General features: G+C 46.9%; 1 protein-coding gene across 3 annotated transcripts in view; it reads left to right on the forward strand.

Annotated features, from left to right (window-relative positions):
- creb3l3l (cAMP responsive element binding protein 3-like 3 like) overlaps nucleotides 1–16886 on the forward strand; it is a 41228-nt gene that overhangs the window by 3833 nt on the left and 20509 nt on the right. For all 3 annotated transcript variants that reach the window (XM_072497201.1, XM_072497202.1, XM_072497203.1), the window contains 5 exons: nucleotides 1079–1391; nucleotides 8403–8518; nucleotides 9844–9936; nucleotides 11509–11615; nucleotides 13444–13512. In XM_072497201.1, the coding sequence (XP_072353302.1) occupies nucleotides 1079–1391; nucleotides 8403–8518; nucleotides 9844–9936; nucleotides 11509–11615; nucleotides 13444–13512 (698 nt within the window). The remainder of the gene's footprint in view (nucleotides 1–1078; nucleotides 1392–8402; nucleotides 8519–9843; nucleotides 9937–11508; nucleotides 11616–13443; nucleotides 13513–16886) is intronic.

A 16886-nucleotide genomic window follows, 5' to 3' on the forward strand; every position in this document is an offset into this window, starting at 1 on the left:
ATGCTTCACTGTGGAAAGCTCAGACATGCTGCAGCCATTCTGCACCTCCTATTCCCATGCTGGCTCCTTGAAACGTGATGGGAATGCTTCTGGGAGCCCACTGACAATGTTTACATGATCATTTTCTTTGGGAAATCAGCCATGGGTTGGACTATTGGGATGGGTAGCACTCCCTGCCTGCCAGAGTTGTGGTAGAAATTTGCAAAGCCAGAATATTCAAAAGCTTAATGTCTAAATTTGTTTGGTCGCATGCTTCCTTTGGTTCAAATATAAGTTTGCCAGCATTGGAACTAAAACTTGCACAACCTGGTCTGGAATGAAACAGCAGTAATGGTCCAATTATGGATAATGTGGAAAAACAATGGGCGGAACTTTCTGGCACTGTCGCGGCAGGGGTGGGGCCAGAAAATGTGGCGAGCCATTTAAAAATTCATTGCCTTCACCACGACTGGAAATCTCATTGGGAGGAGGGGCTGTAAAATTCTGTCCAATGTTTTCTTTTTCTCTCCAGCTAGTCCTAATGATCTCATAGAATCATAGAATTTACAGTGCAGAAGGAGGCCATTTGGCCCATCGAGTCTGCACCGGCTCCTGGAAAGAGCACCCTACCCAAGGTCAACACCTCCACCCTGTCCCCATAACCCAATAACCGCAACCCCCCCCCCCCCCCCCCCCCAAAACACGAAGGGCAATTTTGGACACTAAGGGCAATTTATCATGGCCAATCCACCTAACCTGCACATCTTTGGACTGTGGGAGGAAACCGGAGCACCCGGAGGAAACCCACGCACACACGGGGAGGATGTGCAGACTCCGCACAGACAGTGACCCAAGCCGGAATCGAACCTGGGACCCTGGAGCTGTGAAGCAATTGTGCTATCCACAATGCTACCGTGCTGCCCTGTCAGCATTCATCCAATGGGCGGTTCGTATTTATCCAATGGACTGTTATTTTGTCAGCATTTATCCAGCGGGCTGCCTGCAGTTATCCAATGGGCTGTTAGTATTTATCCATGCTCTACCAATTGTCTTTTTGGTGCAAACTTAAATTCCCTGCATCTGCCTATTACATTTACAGATGTTGAGTGACCACGACACTGAGGACTTCTTCAACTCTATCATTGGTTCTTTTGACGATGAGGCCCCTAACACAATGTCCTGGTCTCCATTAGGCAGTGACAGTGGAATATCAGAAGACAACAACAACTGCAGCCAGGAAGATAGTCCATCAGGCAACAATGTTGCACCGTCTGATAGCCCATCCTTTTTTGAAGTCATACATTCAGATCATAATTATTCACTTCATCAGAACTCTCAGAATGAAGACGATTGTTTGTACAGTGTAAGAACTGAGAACCCTTCAGTAGAAGCAGACATCTCGATTGATTTAGGTTCGTGTCTACAGTTTTTATATTGTAAATATTTAGCCGTACATTGCTGTGGGCTTGTCCTTTTGTTTACAGATCATCGAGGAACATACAAGAATGTGGTGAGTGGTTGGACTAACATTGCTTCGAACCAAATGCTTTAACATGTATGATAACAGTTGGTGCTGACTCCACTTCTTTTGTGTCTTTTTATTCTTCTGTCTCCTTTCTTTTAAAAAAAAATATTTTATTGAAAATTTTTGGTCAACCATCACAGTACATTGTGTATCCTTTACACAATAATATAACAGTACAAATAACAATGACCTGTTTTATAAACAAAGAATAAATAATATATAACAAAAACTAAAACTAAATGGCAACTGCCTTGTCTCAGATAAACACTCTCCAAAAATATGATTTAACAGTCCAATATACAATTATTTATAGCAACGACCTATACATATTATACATATATATTAACAACCCTGAGAGTCCTTCTGGTTCTCCCCCCCCCCCCCCCCCCCCCCCCCCCCCCCCGGGCTGCTGCTGCTGCCTTCTTCTTTTCCATTCCCTCTATCTTTCTGTGAGGTATTCGACGAACGGTTGCCACCGCCTGGTGAACCCTTGAGCTGATCCCCTTAGGACGAACTTAATCCGTTCCAGCTTTATAAACCCTGCCATGTCATTTATCCAGGTCTCCACCCCCGGGGGCTTGGCTTCCTTCCACATCAACAGTATCCTGCGCCGGGCTACTAGGGATGCAAAGGTCAAAACATCGGCCTCTCTCGCCTCCTGCACTCCCGGCTCTTGTGCAACCCCAAATATAGCCAACCCCCAGCTTGGTTCGACCTGGACCCCCACTACTTTCGAAAGCACCTTTGTCACCCCCACCCAGAACCCCTGTAGTGCCGGACATGACCAGAACATGTGGGTATGATTCGCTGGGCTTCTCGAGCATCTCGCACACCTATCCTCTACCCCAAAAAATTTACTGAGCCGTGCTCCGGTCATGTGCGCCCTGTGTAACACCTTAAATTGAATCAGGCTTAGCCTGGCACACGAGGACGATGAGTTTACCCTACTTAGGGCATCCGCCCACAGCCCCTCCTCAATCTCCTCCCCCAGCTCTTCTTCCCATTTCCCTTTCAGCTCATCTACCATAATCTCCACCTCGTCCCTCATTTCCCTATATATATCTGACACCTTACCGTCCCCCACCCATGTCTTTGAGATCACTCTGTCCTGCACCTCATGCGTCGGGAGCTGCGGGAATTCCCTCACCTGTTGCCTCGCAAAAGCCCTCAGTTGCATATACCAGAATGCATTCCCTTGGGGCAACCCATATTTCTCGGTCAGCGTTCCCAGACTTGCGAACTTCCCATCCACAAACAGATCTTTCAGTTGCGTTACTCCTGCTCTTTGCCATATTCCAAATCCCCCATCCATTCTCCCCGGGGAAAACCTATGGTTATTTCTTATCCGGGACCCCACCAAGGCTCCCGTCTTTCCCCTATGCCGTCTCCACTGTCCCCAAATTTTCAAAGTTGCCACCACCACCGGGCTTGTGGTGTATTTCTTCGGTGAGAACGGCAATGGGGCCGTCACCATAGCTTGTAGGCTAGTCCCCCTACAGGACGCCCTCTCCAATCTCATCCACGCCGCTCCCTCCTCTTCTCCCATCCACTTACTCACCATTGAGATATTGGCGGCCCAGTAGTACTCACTTAGGCTCGGTAGTGCCAGCCCCCCCCTATCCCTACTACGCTGCAAAAATCCCCTCCTCACTCTCGGGGTCTTCCTGGCCCGCACAAAACTCATGATATTCTTCTCAATCCTTTTGAAAAAAGCCTTCGTGATCACCACCGGGAGGCACTGAAACACAAAAAGGAATCTCGGGAGGACCACCATTTTAACCGCCTGCACCCTCCCTGCCAGTGACAGTCCACGCCTCATCCGCCGTCTCAAAGTAGTGGTGCCTCCCTTGATATGTGACCCACAGTCTTGCCGGTTGCAGCATTCCGAATTTTATCTTCTTTTTGTGAAGCACCGCCTTGGCCCGATTAAAGCTCGCCCTCCTTCTCGCCACCTCCACACTCCAGTCTTGGCATACGCGGATCACCGCGTTCTCCCACTTACTGCTCCGAGTTTTCTTTGCCCATCTAAGAACCATCTCTCTATCCTTAAAACGGAGGAATCTCACCACTATGGCTCTAGGAATTTCTCCTGCTCTTGGTCCTCGCGCCATCACTCGGTATGCTCCCTCCACCTCCAGCGGACCCGTCGGGGCCTCCGCTCCCATTACCGAGTGCAGCATCGTGCTCACATATGCCCCGACGTCTGCTCCCTCCGCACCTTCAGGAAGACCAAGAATCCTTAGGTTGTTCCTCCTCGCGTTGTTCTCCAGCGCCTCCAGCCTTTCCACACACCGTTTATGGTGTGCCTCATGCATCTCCGTCTTCACCACCAGGCCCTGTATGTCGTCCTCATTCTCGGCAGCCTTTGCCTTCACGACCCGAAGCTCCCGCTCCTGGGTCTTTTGCTCCTCCTTTAGCCCTTCGATCGCCTGTAATATCGGGGCCAACAGCTCCTTCTTCATTTCCTTTTTGAGTTCTTCCACGCAGCGTTTCAAAAACTCATGTTGTTCAGGGCCCCATATTAAACTGCCACCTTCCGACGCCATCTTGGTTTTTGCTTGCCTTCCTTGCCGCTGCTCTAAAGGATCCACCGCAATCCGGCCACCTTCCTCTCCTTTTTTCATCCGTATCCAGGGGGAATTCCCTTCTGGTTCACCGCACAGTACTTTTAGCCGTTAAAATTGCCGTTGGGGCTCTTATTAAGAGCCCAAAAGTCCGTTCCACCGGGAGCTGCCGAAACGTGCGACTCAGCTGGTCATCGCCGCACCCGGAAGTCCTTCTGTCTCCTTTCTAATCCACCAGCTCATCTCTCTGAGGTTGCTATGATATTGGCAACTTTACACTATGCAATTTGACTAGGTGTTACAACATGCTAAGCTGCCCCAGTACGCAATAGTTTCTCATAGCTTTTATTTATGATAATGACACTATGGGCGGAATTCAAAGTGTCAGGCTCTGACTGAAAACAGGCGTGTCGCTCTCCAGCTCACAGACCAGTTTTCACTCCAGACCTAGAGACTCTGAAGAAAGAGAATGAGTGGGTGGGGATTTCGCCGTCAGTCTGGCGTGGTGGGGCCGTATAGAGGCAGCAAGCTCGGCTCCACACAAATCACTGCTCCATCTTTAAAGGACGCCCTGATCAGAAATTAACATGCATCTCCCCCCCCCATACACACACCACCACACATGGTGGGAACCCTCCCCCACCTTGTGGCTCCCCAGATGACCAGCCCCTGGCATTGCCCTGCCACAGGTTAGCACAATGCCAATCTGTGACGGGGGGCAATGCCAGGGCATTTCCCTTGCATGTTCCCTTTCCCCTGGGGGCTACATTACTTTAGTGGTCACAGAGGAGTCCAAATGGGAAGCGTAGTAAAGAAAACTGTTTTATTATGAAGTAAGCTGTATTCGCACAGTACACATCCGGTCCCAGTCGGGCGTCTTCCTGCTCAGTTCCTGTCTGGGCTGCCTTTTATGCAAGAGTCCATTCACCCCGCTGGCCGGCCCCTCTGCGGGGAAGCTCGTATTCACCGAGGCTCGAGGAGAGGCTAATTGGTCCATCTCCGTAGGTCTCCTGCTGCTTATGACACTTACAATTGCGCCTCTGGAGGGGTCCCCTCGAATTAATCTTGTTTTAAAAAGGCTGTTGTAAGTCACGTTGGTGAGGTTTGAATATTCAGTAAGGGGCGAATCATGTGGAGGGGGGAAGCAGGGTAATGATATTAAAATCTATTGAAGTGAGGCTTAGTGGGTCGGTGCTGACTCAATGGGCCGAGTGGCCTCCTTCAACACTGTATGTTCTATGTTCTGTATGAAATCCATTAAAATGAGGCTCTCTTCCTTTGTGGGCGTGAACCTCGTGATGTCACCGCCGAGGGGTGGGGAAAATCGGGGAACGTGATCTCTCCAGAGAGAATCGCGTTTCCTGATTCCCTCTGGACTTTCCGCCTGCGTTGCCGTGGTCTCTGACAGTGAACATGGGCTGCAAATCGCTTCTATATGGTTTTTAAAAAAAAATATGTTTATTAAAGTTTTTTAACACAATTTTTCACCCTTACAAACAATAAACCCCCCCCCCCCCTTGTAACAAAATAGAAAGAAAACGCACATAGCAAGATATATACATGGTAAAACAATATGTTACAGAGCTTTGTACATTGGCTCCCTCCCGTACATGCCAGTTTCCCACGCTTCTATATGTTAACCCTCAAAAAGAGCTAACTGTTGAACTTGTATACTAACTTCAAGAGGTGCCTATTATTCAGTAATCAGGTGTAAAGGCATGCATTATTACGTATAGAATTACATAGAATCTACACCATAGAAACAGGCTGTTTGGCCCAACTGTTCTGTACCAGGCTCTCTCTGTTTATATCAGATCACCCCTCAATCTTTCACTTTTGTGATGATAAAAGTCCTAGTTTGTTCAAATTTTCCTAATACTTCTATGCTCTCTGTTCTTGTATTACCTTTACAATTTGTTTATGCGTCTTCTCCTGTCCTATTTCCTTGTGGTAATATGGAGGCCAGAACTGTGCACTGTATTCTAGGTGTGGTTCTATAAATGTATATATTAGTTTAACATAGCTTCTTTGCTTTTTGAATTTTATTCCTTTGGTCTTTTCGTTTTTTTGTTATAAATTTAGAATACCCAATTCTTTTTTTCTAATTAAGGGGCAATTTAGCGTGGCCAATCCACCTACCCTGCACATCTTTTTGGGTTGTGGAATGCGACACACGCAGACACAGGGAGAATGTGCAAATTCCACACGGACAGTGACCCAGGGCCAGGATCATGTCCGGGTTCTCAGCGCCGTGAGGTGGCAGTGCTAACCACTGTGCCACCATGCCGCCCTTGGTCTTTTCATTTTCACTGCCTTTTTAATCTGTATTGCTGCACTTGTCAATCTATAAACTTTGATCCCTATGCAACCTTTAGACTGCTATTTTCCAAGGAGTAGGTGGTTTTTAAAAATTCCTCCTACCAATGCATGGCCACAAATATATATGACCAGGCCTGTCAATATGTTAGGCACTATAGAACCTGAAATTACTCAATGGATTTCAAATGGAACAGTAAAGATTCTATTGTAGCTATTGTGAGTGATCCAACAGGTTTTCTGCTATTTTAAAGGTATGCTTCCTGCTTAATTGTTTACTCAGTTTCTTTCAGGGGAACAGGTTTATTTAATTTCTGCTTCCAAGACCCAAATTGGATTAGCAGCAAATCCCTTTCCTAACCTCAAAAATATCCAAATTCTCATTTCAGTGAAGACAGTATTTGTCTTTTAAATACGTAAACATTTTTTATCAATGAGCTGTGCTTCATGCCTTTTGACGGTCCACGACAAACAACACCGGACAAGTATTATCTAAATTTTGAAAGGAGCAGTGAGAAAGAGTAGGTTAAAGTGTTTTCTTCTCAGTAAAAGTTAATTGTCGAAGTTGAAACAAAATGAATTACCACTTGCTACAGAGGGCATTTGCGAAGATTTTATTTTGTCGCCACCTCCAACTTTATTTTATACATTTCAGTTATGCAGGTTTTGAAGATTATATTTTTAAAATTAAGTTGCAAAATGGAAAGGGCGTATTTTGAAAGCTTTAGCCCAAGTTCCATAAGACAACTAAAGGGGTAAAATGGCAAATATATGGTTATTGGTTTGGTGTTTTCAGCATTCGCATGTAATATTGGCTACCACATACCTTCTCTCCATCATAAGGTCAGAAGTGAGGGTGTTCGCTGATGATTTCACAATGTTCAGTGCCATTCACCACTCCTCAGATTCTCAAGCAGCCTGTACATGCACAGCAAGAGCTGGCCAACATTTAAGCTTGGGCTGATAGGTGGCAGAAATTATTACTTGCTGGCTAAGTGCCGGGCAATGGCCATCTCCAGCACGAGAGAATATAACCACTTCCCATGACACTTGGCAGCATCACCAGCATGGAATCACCCATTATCAACATTCTGGGGCTTGCCATTGACCAGAAACTAAACTAGACTAGCTATGTAAATACTGCAGCAGCCAGAGCAAGCCGGAGGCTGAGAATTCGGTAAGCAATACATTTCCTGACTTCCCAAAGTCTGTCCATCCACCATCTACAAGGAATATGCTCCCCTTTCCTGGGTGAGTGCAGCTCCAACAACACTGAAAATACTCAACACCTTGCAGAACACTTGATCAACACCCCATCCACCAACTTAAACATTCACTCCCTCCATCACTGATACACAGTGTTAGTGGTGTGTACCATCTACAAGATGTTGCGATTCACTGAGGCCCCTTCAGCAGCACCTTCCAAGCCTACGACCTCTACCACCTAGAAGGACAAGGGCATCAGATGCATGGGAACACCCATCACCTGCAAGTTCCCCTCCAAACCACACACCATCTTGACTTGGAGCTATATTGCCATTCCTTCATTGTCACCGGATCAAAATCTCCATTACTAACAGCACTGTGGAAATACCCACACCGGATGAACTGCAGCGGTTCAAGAAAGCTGCTCATTGCCACCTCCTTGAGAGAATTTTAGGATGAGTAACAAATTCTGCCAGACACTGATGCTCACATTTCATGAAAGAATGAAAAAAAAAGGCGAACCTGTTCAGTGTTAGCAATCTATGTTCGGTCTGGTCAAGTAGTGAATGGTCTCACTTCCTTCTTGGAGAGAAGGGTTCAAGTAATGGGCAGCCCTTGGGTTTCAAAATGCTAAAATCTTCCTGTCTGCTCCCCATGCCACGCCTCACCCTTGCAAAATATCTGTTGGTTTTTCCCCCTGAAGTTTTGAAGTTTGTCAAATTGTCCTTCCATTTGTCAGGTTACTCAATTGGTGTTTATTTAGTGTGTACCAATTATTTGAACACAACAAATATCATTATTTTTCACCATAGAAGACTGGGAACCTGACTTTCTGACTGAAAACCCACAAGTAATTCCTGCAGAAGAAAGCACTGGCCTTGTAACACTCACCATTGAAGATCTGCAGCAAAACCATAACACAAGTCAAGTAAGGGAATATTGGAATTAATTTTCACAAACACTTACTTTGAATTGAGCTTTGTGTAAAAAAAAAAAAAAAAAGAAAAAAAAAAGTAATTTATTTGGTGGGAGTAGAGAAATGTTGTGGGCCCTTACAAGATTGAGCTACATGGTTTTCCTTTCCCACTTCCAGATGTTGTGTAACATGCAGCTCATCAATAAGGTGGTCAAGTCCCTCTGTAAAGAGGTGAAGGCTGCATCATGTGACTACAGGGTGTAATTGAAAGTTCCACACTTTGCTCGTCCTGGTGTTTTAATTTAATTTATTTCACTCCTCGAAGAAATATTGGGCGGGATTTTCCTGTGGCGGAGGCAGCTTGCTATTGGCTGCCGGCGGGATCTTCCCATCCTGCCCAATGTCTACGGCATTTTGCATGGCTTGCCTGTCCTGCTGCCGGGGAACCCACCGCGCAGGGTTCGCCTTTGGAGAGACCAGAAGATCCCGCTGGCGGGAACATCTGGAAGATCCCGCCCATTGTTTCAAGTGAATATTCACCTCCACCCTCAGTCCAGGTGAGATGCAAACTATCCCCTGTATTCTTTTATTAGTGCAACCCAGTGTATTACATCAGTGTGTGAATGGGACAACAGAGGCACTCTTCACCAGTTGTTGTATACGCACATGCGTGTGTGTGCGCGCGTGCACACACACACACACATGAAGTAGCACCACAAGCAGTTTGGAAACAAGCTGTCGTCTTTATTGGATGATGGCAGTGCACAGCCTGGAAGTCTTGGTAACTATTTCATAGCGGTGTTGACTGAGGCCTGGGAACAAGCTTCCTGGCCACCTCTACGGACATGACGTAGTCTGAGAGTTGCATGGTGTAGATTAAAACTAAAAATGAATTCAGCCAAGAGACAATAGAGTAGCAGATACTTTCTTTGGGATAAAATGATCCTCTTTCTCACTGCAATGTGGAATTTTCTGAATTGTGCAGAGTTGACGAGATCAGCTTGAAGGTTATATTAGTGAATTTTTGCAAATCAACCCAAACTAGCTGTAAATGTGCCTAACATACAGTTTAACCTTATGGGTGAGCTAATTACATTTAAATAAGACTTGTTGCTTGGATGTTTGGAGCCATTTAAATTGAGCCTGAGGTCCTGCTGCTGCCCTTGGCAGCACCTCTTGTTCCTGGCTGCAAACACAAACTCTGCAGTGCCTACGTGCTGGAAATTATCCTGTGATATATTTGTAAATTGTCAGAAACATGTTTTCATTTATCAAAAACATTTGATTGAAGTGTGTGTCAGACATGGTCTCTTAATATTTTCCTATTCTTTATCCAGTTTTGCTTTGACGAATTGGTTCTGACTGATGAAGAAAAAAGACTTTTAGCCAGAGATGGTGTGGATTTACCTTCGAACCTACCCCTCACAAAGGTCAGAGCAACTTAATGTGGTTTACCTACTAAGAGAGAGAATTTGATTATTTTTTTTGCGCATTAGTCTTCCTCCTAAGGTGGTCCCTCTGGATCAAGAATAGCTTGTTTGCCCTCTGGTGCGATGGGTTCTGAGATGGCCAATAAGTCCAATTTTGTTTTTTTAATAACCTTTATTGTCACAAGTAGGCTTACATTAACACTGCAATGAAGTTACTGTGAAAATCCCCTAGTCGCCACATTCCGGTGTCTGTTCAGGTACACCGAGGGAGAATTTAGAATGTCCAAATTACCTAATAGCATGTCTTTTGGGAATTGTGTGAGGAAACTAGAGCACCTGGAGGAATCCACGCAGACATGGAGAGAACGTGCAGACTCCACACAGACAGTGACCCAAGCCGGGAATCGAACCTGGGACCCTGGCGCTGTGAAGCCATAGTGGTACTACTACGGTACCGTGCTACCGTATTCTTGCCCTGCAGACTTTGCTACGTAATAATAATCTTTATTATTGTCACAAGTAGGCTTGCATTAACACTGTACTGAAGTTACTGTGAAAATCCCCTAGTTGCCACATCCTGGCACCTGTTTGGGCACACAGAGGGAGAATTCAGAATGTCCAGTGCCGGGCAGGTGCTACTTGAAGTGTCGGGTAAATGGGTAGTTTGGGGATTTGCGTGCTCCCTCCGATGCCTCGACTTCCCCTCTGCATGTTCCCGCTAAAATTCCCACTAAAATCTCTTGATGTCTTTGATGCCTTCCCAAATGAGGCTTGTCTATTTTGTTCGGTCACAAGCGAGGGTCTCCTGTGAGTCAGCACGGGTCTGTGACCTCTTGAGGGATGCTTTGAGGACTAAACTTCCTGGTGTGTGTGTGTGTGTGTGTGTGTGTGTGTGTGTGTGTGTGTGTGTGTGTGTGTGTGTGTGTTGGTGTGTGTTGGTGTGTGTTGGTGTGTGTTGGTGTGTGTTGGTGTGTGTTGGTGTGTGTTGGTGTGTGTTGGTGTGTGTTGGTGTGTGTTGGTGTGTGTTGGTGTGTGGGGTGGTGTGTTGGTGTGTGTGGATGTAGCTGCCACTGGATTTGGAGGTTCTTTGCAAAGGCATCACTTTACTGCAACCATATACTGCAGGGATGGACAATGAAACCCTTAACAATGGCAATCTGCGAATGTTATCCTGTTTTACCTAGCACCCACGTAAGCTGCAGGGATTGAGAAAAGGAGGAGAGAAAATTGAATTCTGCTGTTTTGGCCAGCTTCTAATGGCTCTTTCAAGAGACCTGGGGACAGGTTTCATATGGGGCTTAAACATGGCTGGTCATGTACATGTGGTGAAGGGGACAAATTAACACCATCCACTCATCACTGATTGCTGCAACACATTTGAGCCACTTGGCGTTGATTTGAAATGAGAAAGCAGTGTCTGTTAATTTGGTGGATGAGAGACAGTGTCTTGAATTGTTTCATGGAAAGTATAATTCTGAAAATGAGATGATCTAAATTGGTGGATAAAATGAACAATGTAGTCCCTCAGTAATTCAGGTGGCTTTTATTTCACAAACCTTCATTCAATTGCAGTCAGAGGAACGAGCTTTAAAACGAATCAGAAGGAAGATTAGAAACAAACAGTCAGCTCAGGAGAGTCGCAAAAAGAAAAAGAATTATATTGATGGTCTGGAGAGCAGGTACGATTGAACAAATAATTTTTTAAATAAATATTTTTATTGAATTTGATATTTGTATCAGGACTCTCCCTTCAACTGTGAATATTCTTCTTTTTAAATATTTTGTTTATTCTACATTTTAACATTTTCCTTCAAACATTTACACCCCACCCACAAGCAGTAAACGGTAACAAATACAAAATCAATCCCCTTAACAATACCAACGATCCCATCCTCCCACCACCCCAAACGACGGCCCTCCTGTCAATATATGCATCCAATAAACCAAACCCTCCCACGGTGGAAACAAAAAACAAAGAAGAAAATGAAAAAGGAGTCCGGGACCGCCCATGGTCACCATTGACCGATAGAGTCCACTCCCCCCCCCCCCCCATACACTCAACGCCATCCAGCCTCTGAAAGAGTACCGTACATGATACCCAAGAGTTGTACACCCCCCCCCCCCCCCCCCCAAAGTCTCCAGCTCCTCCCATCCACTGCCTCTTGTAAAACTCCTCCTCCCAACCTCAGTTCCTTCCCCCCCCAACTTTCCACCCCGGCTAGACCACTCGGACCCTGTTCTGTCGGGCTCCGATGGCCGCAGCCCCTCCCCCCACCTCACTCCCATTCACTGGCCGGCTTAAACCAGCCAGCGTGGAGGCCCCCGCCCGGGTCCCTTTCCCCTTGCCCGGCCCTAGGAAAGCCCAAAGATCCCCTTTTAGCACACACACCCTGCATATCCACCTACACCCCAAAGAGCCCTCATTTTGAGTGAAAGTCCTATCCCTTCCCTTGTCCAAATATATACAACATTGGCTCCTTTAGCCCCTACACCCGCACGCAGTGAAACAAAAAAGAAGAAAATACAGTCATGAGGTTACATCGGCACATGGCCATTTCTCAATTTCTCAGTTCTGCCACAGTCCTTCTGCTTTCGCAAACTCCTCCGCTGCTTCCGCCGTTCCAAAATAAAAGTCCCTGAGCTTATAAGTCACCCTCCGCTTCGCTGGATATACAATGCCGCACTGCACCTTGCTAATATACAGTGCCCTCTTCACCCGGTTGAAGGCAGCTCGCCTCCTTGCCAGCTCCACCGTAAAGTCCTGGTATACACGTATACCAGCTCCAGCCCACTGCACCACCCGCTTCTGCTTGGCCCAACTCAGGATCTTCTTCTTCACCCTGTACCTACAGAAGCACAGAGTCATTGCCCTTGGCGACTCACTCGCCTTTGGTACAGGCCTCCACGACCGATGAGCCCGATCCAGTTCATATCGGGAGGGATCCTCCCCCTCCCCCAATGGTTTTGCCAGCATCGCGGCAAAATACTCTGTCGGCTTCGGTCCTTCAACTCCTTCGGGCAGCCCCACAATCCTCAAATTCTGTCGCCTGGATCTGTTTTCCAGGTCTTCCATTTTTCCTCGCAGATCCTTGTTAATGTCCATCACCTTCCGCATCTCCTTCCCCATCGAGGCAAGTTGATCACCGTGCTGCAATAACGTCTCCTCCACTTCCTTCAGTGCCTCCCCTTGCTCTCGCACCTCCGCCACTGCGCTCGCCACTGCCGTCATCACCGGGGAAATCGACTCCTCCACCAGCGCACTCAACCTCCCTCATCTCCTTCCTCACCGTCTCCATGCATTTTGAAAACTGCCTTTCGAATTCCGCAGCCATCACCTTAGTTATTCCTTCAGCTGTAAGCACTGCGATCTCCCCTGGTGCTCCAGCCTCCATTGACAATGCCGTTCCCGAATGGGAGCCCTCCAACGCGCGGCTGCCTTCCGCCCGCCGTCACCGGAAGTCCTCTGTGGATATTCTAACACATTGATTGTGTTTCTCTGTATTATAGAGTTGTGGCATGCACCATCCAAAACCAGGAACTGCAGAGGAAGGTGCAGCATCTTGAAAACCAAAACATGTATGTAGCGCCATGCAGATAAGATTAAGATATTGATATACTGGGGAATGCAATGTTTACTTCTGCTGTACCTACTATAGGAGTGCCTGAAACTGACATGAGGTTGCCACCAACAATTGTAAAAATAAGTAATTCACTACACGAGTACTCGTTACCTTGACCAGAGAAATTTGGCTTTTGTGAAAAGAAAATTAGAAGGAGATAGTAATTAGCATCGAGGGGATTACATGGCAAACCGGTGGAGTGACGTTTGAGTGAATCTAAGAGCAGCTGAACTCCTTCATAAACTGCTGGATATTACCTCCAAAGAACAGTTTTATCTTGGTTTCTGTTTCGATTTTAGTTCTCTCTACATGATGCCTATATGAGAAATGTAGGTCCATAACTAGTGTCTTAAATGTAAACATGGGAATGAAGACAGAGTTAACTAAAGTAACTGGTAAATGGATTAAAACTAAGGTGGTGAAGATGCAGTGGGAGACATTTAAGAAGATATTTTGTAACTTGTAACAAAGATATATTTGATTGAGGAAGAAAGACTCCACTAGAAGAATGCATCATCTATAGATAACTAAGGAAGTTTAGGATGGTATCAAATTGAATCAAAAGTGTACAACGCAGCAAAGTTTAGTGACAAGGCAGAAGTTTGGGATAGGTTTAGAAATCAACAAAGAATAAACAAAAAGGGAGAAATTGGAATAAGAGAGAAAATTAACAAGAAATATAAAAACAGACAGTATGGTGTCGGAGCTGGGGAAGATAAACTAGGTGTTTAGGGATTATTATAAGGAGCTGTACAGGGCAGACCTGAAGTAGGGGACGTAGAGCGGTTCTTAGATGAACTGGCGTTTCCACAGTTGGAGGAGGAGAAGAGGCAGGTGCTAGAGGAGCCCCTGGGGCTGAGGGAGATATTGGACAATATAAGGGGTACGAAGTCGAGGAAGCCCCCGGACCTGATGGTTACCCGGCGGAATTCCATAAGGAGTTGAAGACCTAGCACCACGTCTCCTGGGGGTGTTTAATGAGGCTTTGGAAAAGAGGGAGCTGCGGGAGACACGGGCAACGATCACAATACCAAAAAAGGGGAAGGACCCGTTGGAATGTGGGTTGTATAGGCCCATTTCGTTGTTAAATAGAGATGTGAAAGTACTGGCTAAGTTGGTAGCGGGAAGGATGTGTCCTGGGGTGGTTGTGGAGGACCAAACAAATTTCGTAAGGGGCAGGCAACTTTCTAGTAATATAAGGCGGCAGTTAAACGTGATCATGATCCCGTCGAGAGCCGGCAGTAGTGGTGTCCATGGACGCGGAGAAGGCATTCGACTGTTTGAGGGGCTGGGGTGGTTCGGGTTTGGGCCGAAGCTTGTATTATGGGTTCGCCTGTTATATGTATCACAGATGGCGAGTGTGCAGACCAATGACATGGGTTCACGGAACTTAGAACTGCACAGAGGAACCCGCTGTCGCCGCTGCTGTTTGCGCTGACTTCAGAGCCTCTGGCAATGGCTCTTGGGGGGTCAGCAGAGTGGCGAGAGATTATGAGGTGTCACCATACATGTACAACCTACTATTGTAGTTTCGGACCCGCTGGAGAGCATGGAGAGGATCATGGGCCTGTTGGAGACGTTTGGGGCACTCTCGGGATATAAGTTTAATGTAGGGAAAAGCAAAGTGCTCCCGGTGAATAAGTTGTGTCGACGAGTCAATTTATGGGGGATGCCATTTAAGGTGGCTAGCGACAGGTTTAGGTACCTGGTAGCAAGGGAATGGGCGATGCCACACAAAAATAATTGAACAAAACTAGTGGAGGAAGTTAGGGAGGATCTGAAGAGGTGGGACATGATGCACTTGACTTTGGCAGGGAGGGTCCAAGTGGTGAAGATGAACATTGTACCGAAGTTCCTGCTCATATTCCAGACACTCCCGATCTTTGCACCGAAGGCCTTCTTTCAAAAACTGGATTTGATTATTTCAGACTTTGTATGGGCAGGAAAAGTGCCAAGGGTTAAGAGGACCCTGTTGCTGAGACAGAGGCAGAAGGGAGGATTGGTGTTGCTGAATCGGTACATTATTACTGGGCGGTGAACGTGGAGAAGGTGAGGATGTGCAAAGGAGAAGGGGTAGAATGGGTTAGGGTGGAGGAAGAATCCTGTAGGGGGTCCAGTTTGAGGGTTATGGTGACGGCGCCATTGCCAATGACGCCATGGAAATATTGGATAGCCCTGTAGAGCAGTCCACGGTGAAGGTCTGGAGCCAGCTGAGGAGGCACTTTAGGATAGAGGGGATTTCGGTGTTAAGTCCATTGTGTGAAAACCACGGTTTTGAGCCGGCGGGGATAGATGGTATGTGTAGGAAGAGGAGAAAAGGTGGGGCTGGTTAATGTGAGGGATCTGTTCCTGGAGGTGGGGTTTGCTAGTATAGAGGAACTGAAGGAGAGGGTAGAGCTCCTGAGATGAAGTGAGTTTAGGTACCTGCAGGTAAGGGACTTCGCGTGGAAGGTTTGGAAACAGTTCCCCAGGTTGCTGAGGTACACCCTGTTGGAGTGACTGCTACTTCTGGATGTTGAAGGGGAGAGCAGGATCGGAGACATATACAGGTGGCTTGGAGAACAGGAAGGTGAGCAGGTGATGAAGATTAAGGAGATGTGGGAGGGGGGGAGATAATCTGGCGAGTATGGAGTGAGGCGCTACGAAGGGTAAATGCGACCTAGTGCGCAAAGATGAGCCTGATACAGTTCAAGGTGGTACACAGGGTACACATGACTCGGGCAAGAATGAGTGGGTTCTTCCAGGGAGTGACAGACGAGCGTGAAAAGTGTAGGCGGGGACCAGCAAATCGTGTTCATATGTTCTGGGGCTGCGAAAAGTTGGGGAGATTTTGGGTGGGAGTGTTCATGGCGCTGACAAGGATAGTGGGGGTGGAGGTTGAGCCGGGCCCATTAGTGGTGATATTTGGGATATCAGAGAAGCCGGAGCTGATGGAGGGGAGGAGGGCCGAAGTTGTGGCCTTCGCCTCTCTGATTGCCGGGCGAAGAATTCTGCTGGAGTGGAGGTCAGCAACGCCACCGGGCATGCGGCTTGGCTGGGGGACTTGTATGACTTTCTTTGGTTGGAAAGAATGAAGGGGTACAGCGGAGGGCTTCGGGGCAAGGTGGGGGATGTTAATTGCTGTGTTTGAGGAGCTGTTTGTCGCAGGGGGATGAGGGGGGGTGCGGGAGGAGGGGGTAAAGAACGGGAACATTTGTACAAACTGTATAGTTGTGTGTTGAGGGGTTTGTTCCCCAAATTGTTTATGTTTTGTAACACGTTTGGAATAAAATGCATTAAAAAAAACCCAGACAGTAAAAGGTTTTACAATTATAAGAGTAGCTAAGGTGA

The sequence above is a fragment of the Scyliorhinus torazame genome, chromosome 3 (assembly GCF_047496885.1).
Source record: "Scyliorhinus torazame isolate Kashiwa2021f chromosome 3, sScyTor2.1, whole genome shotgun sequence".
Classification (NCBI taxonomy): domain Eukaryota; kingdom Metazoa; phylum Chordata; class Chondrichthyes; order Carcharhiniformes; family Scyliorhinidae; genus Scyliorhinus; species Scyliorhinus torazame.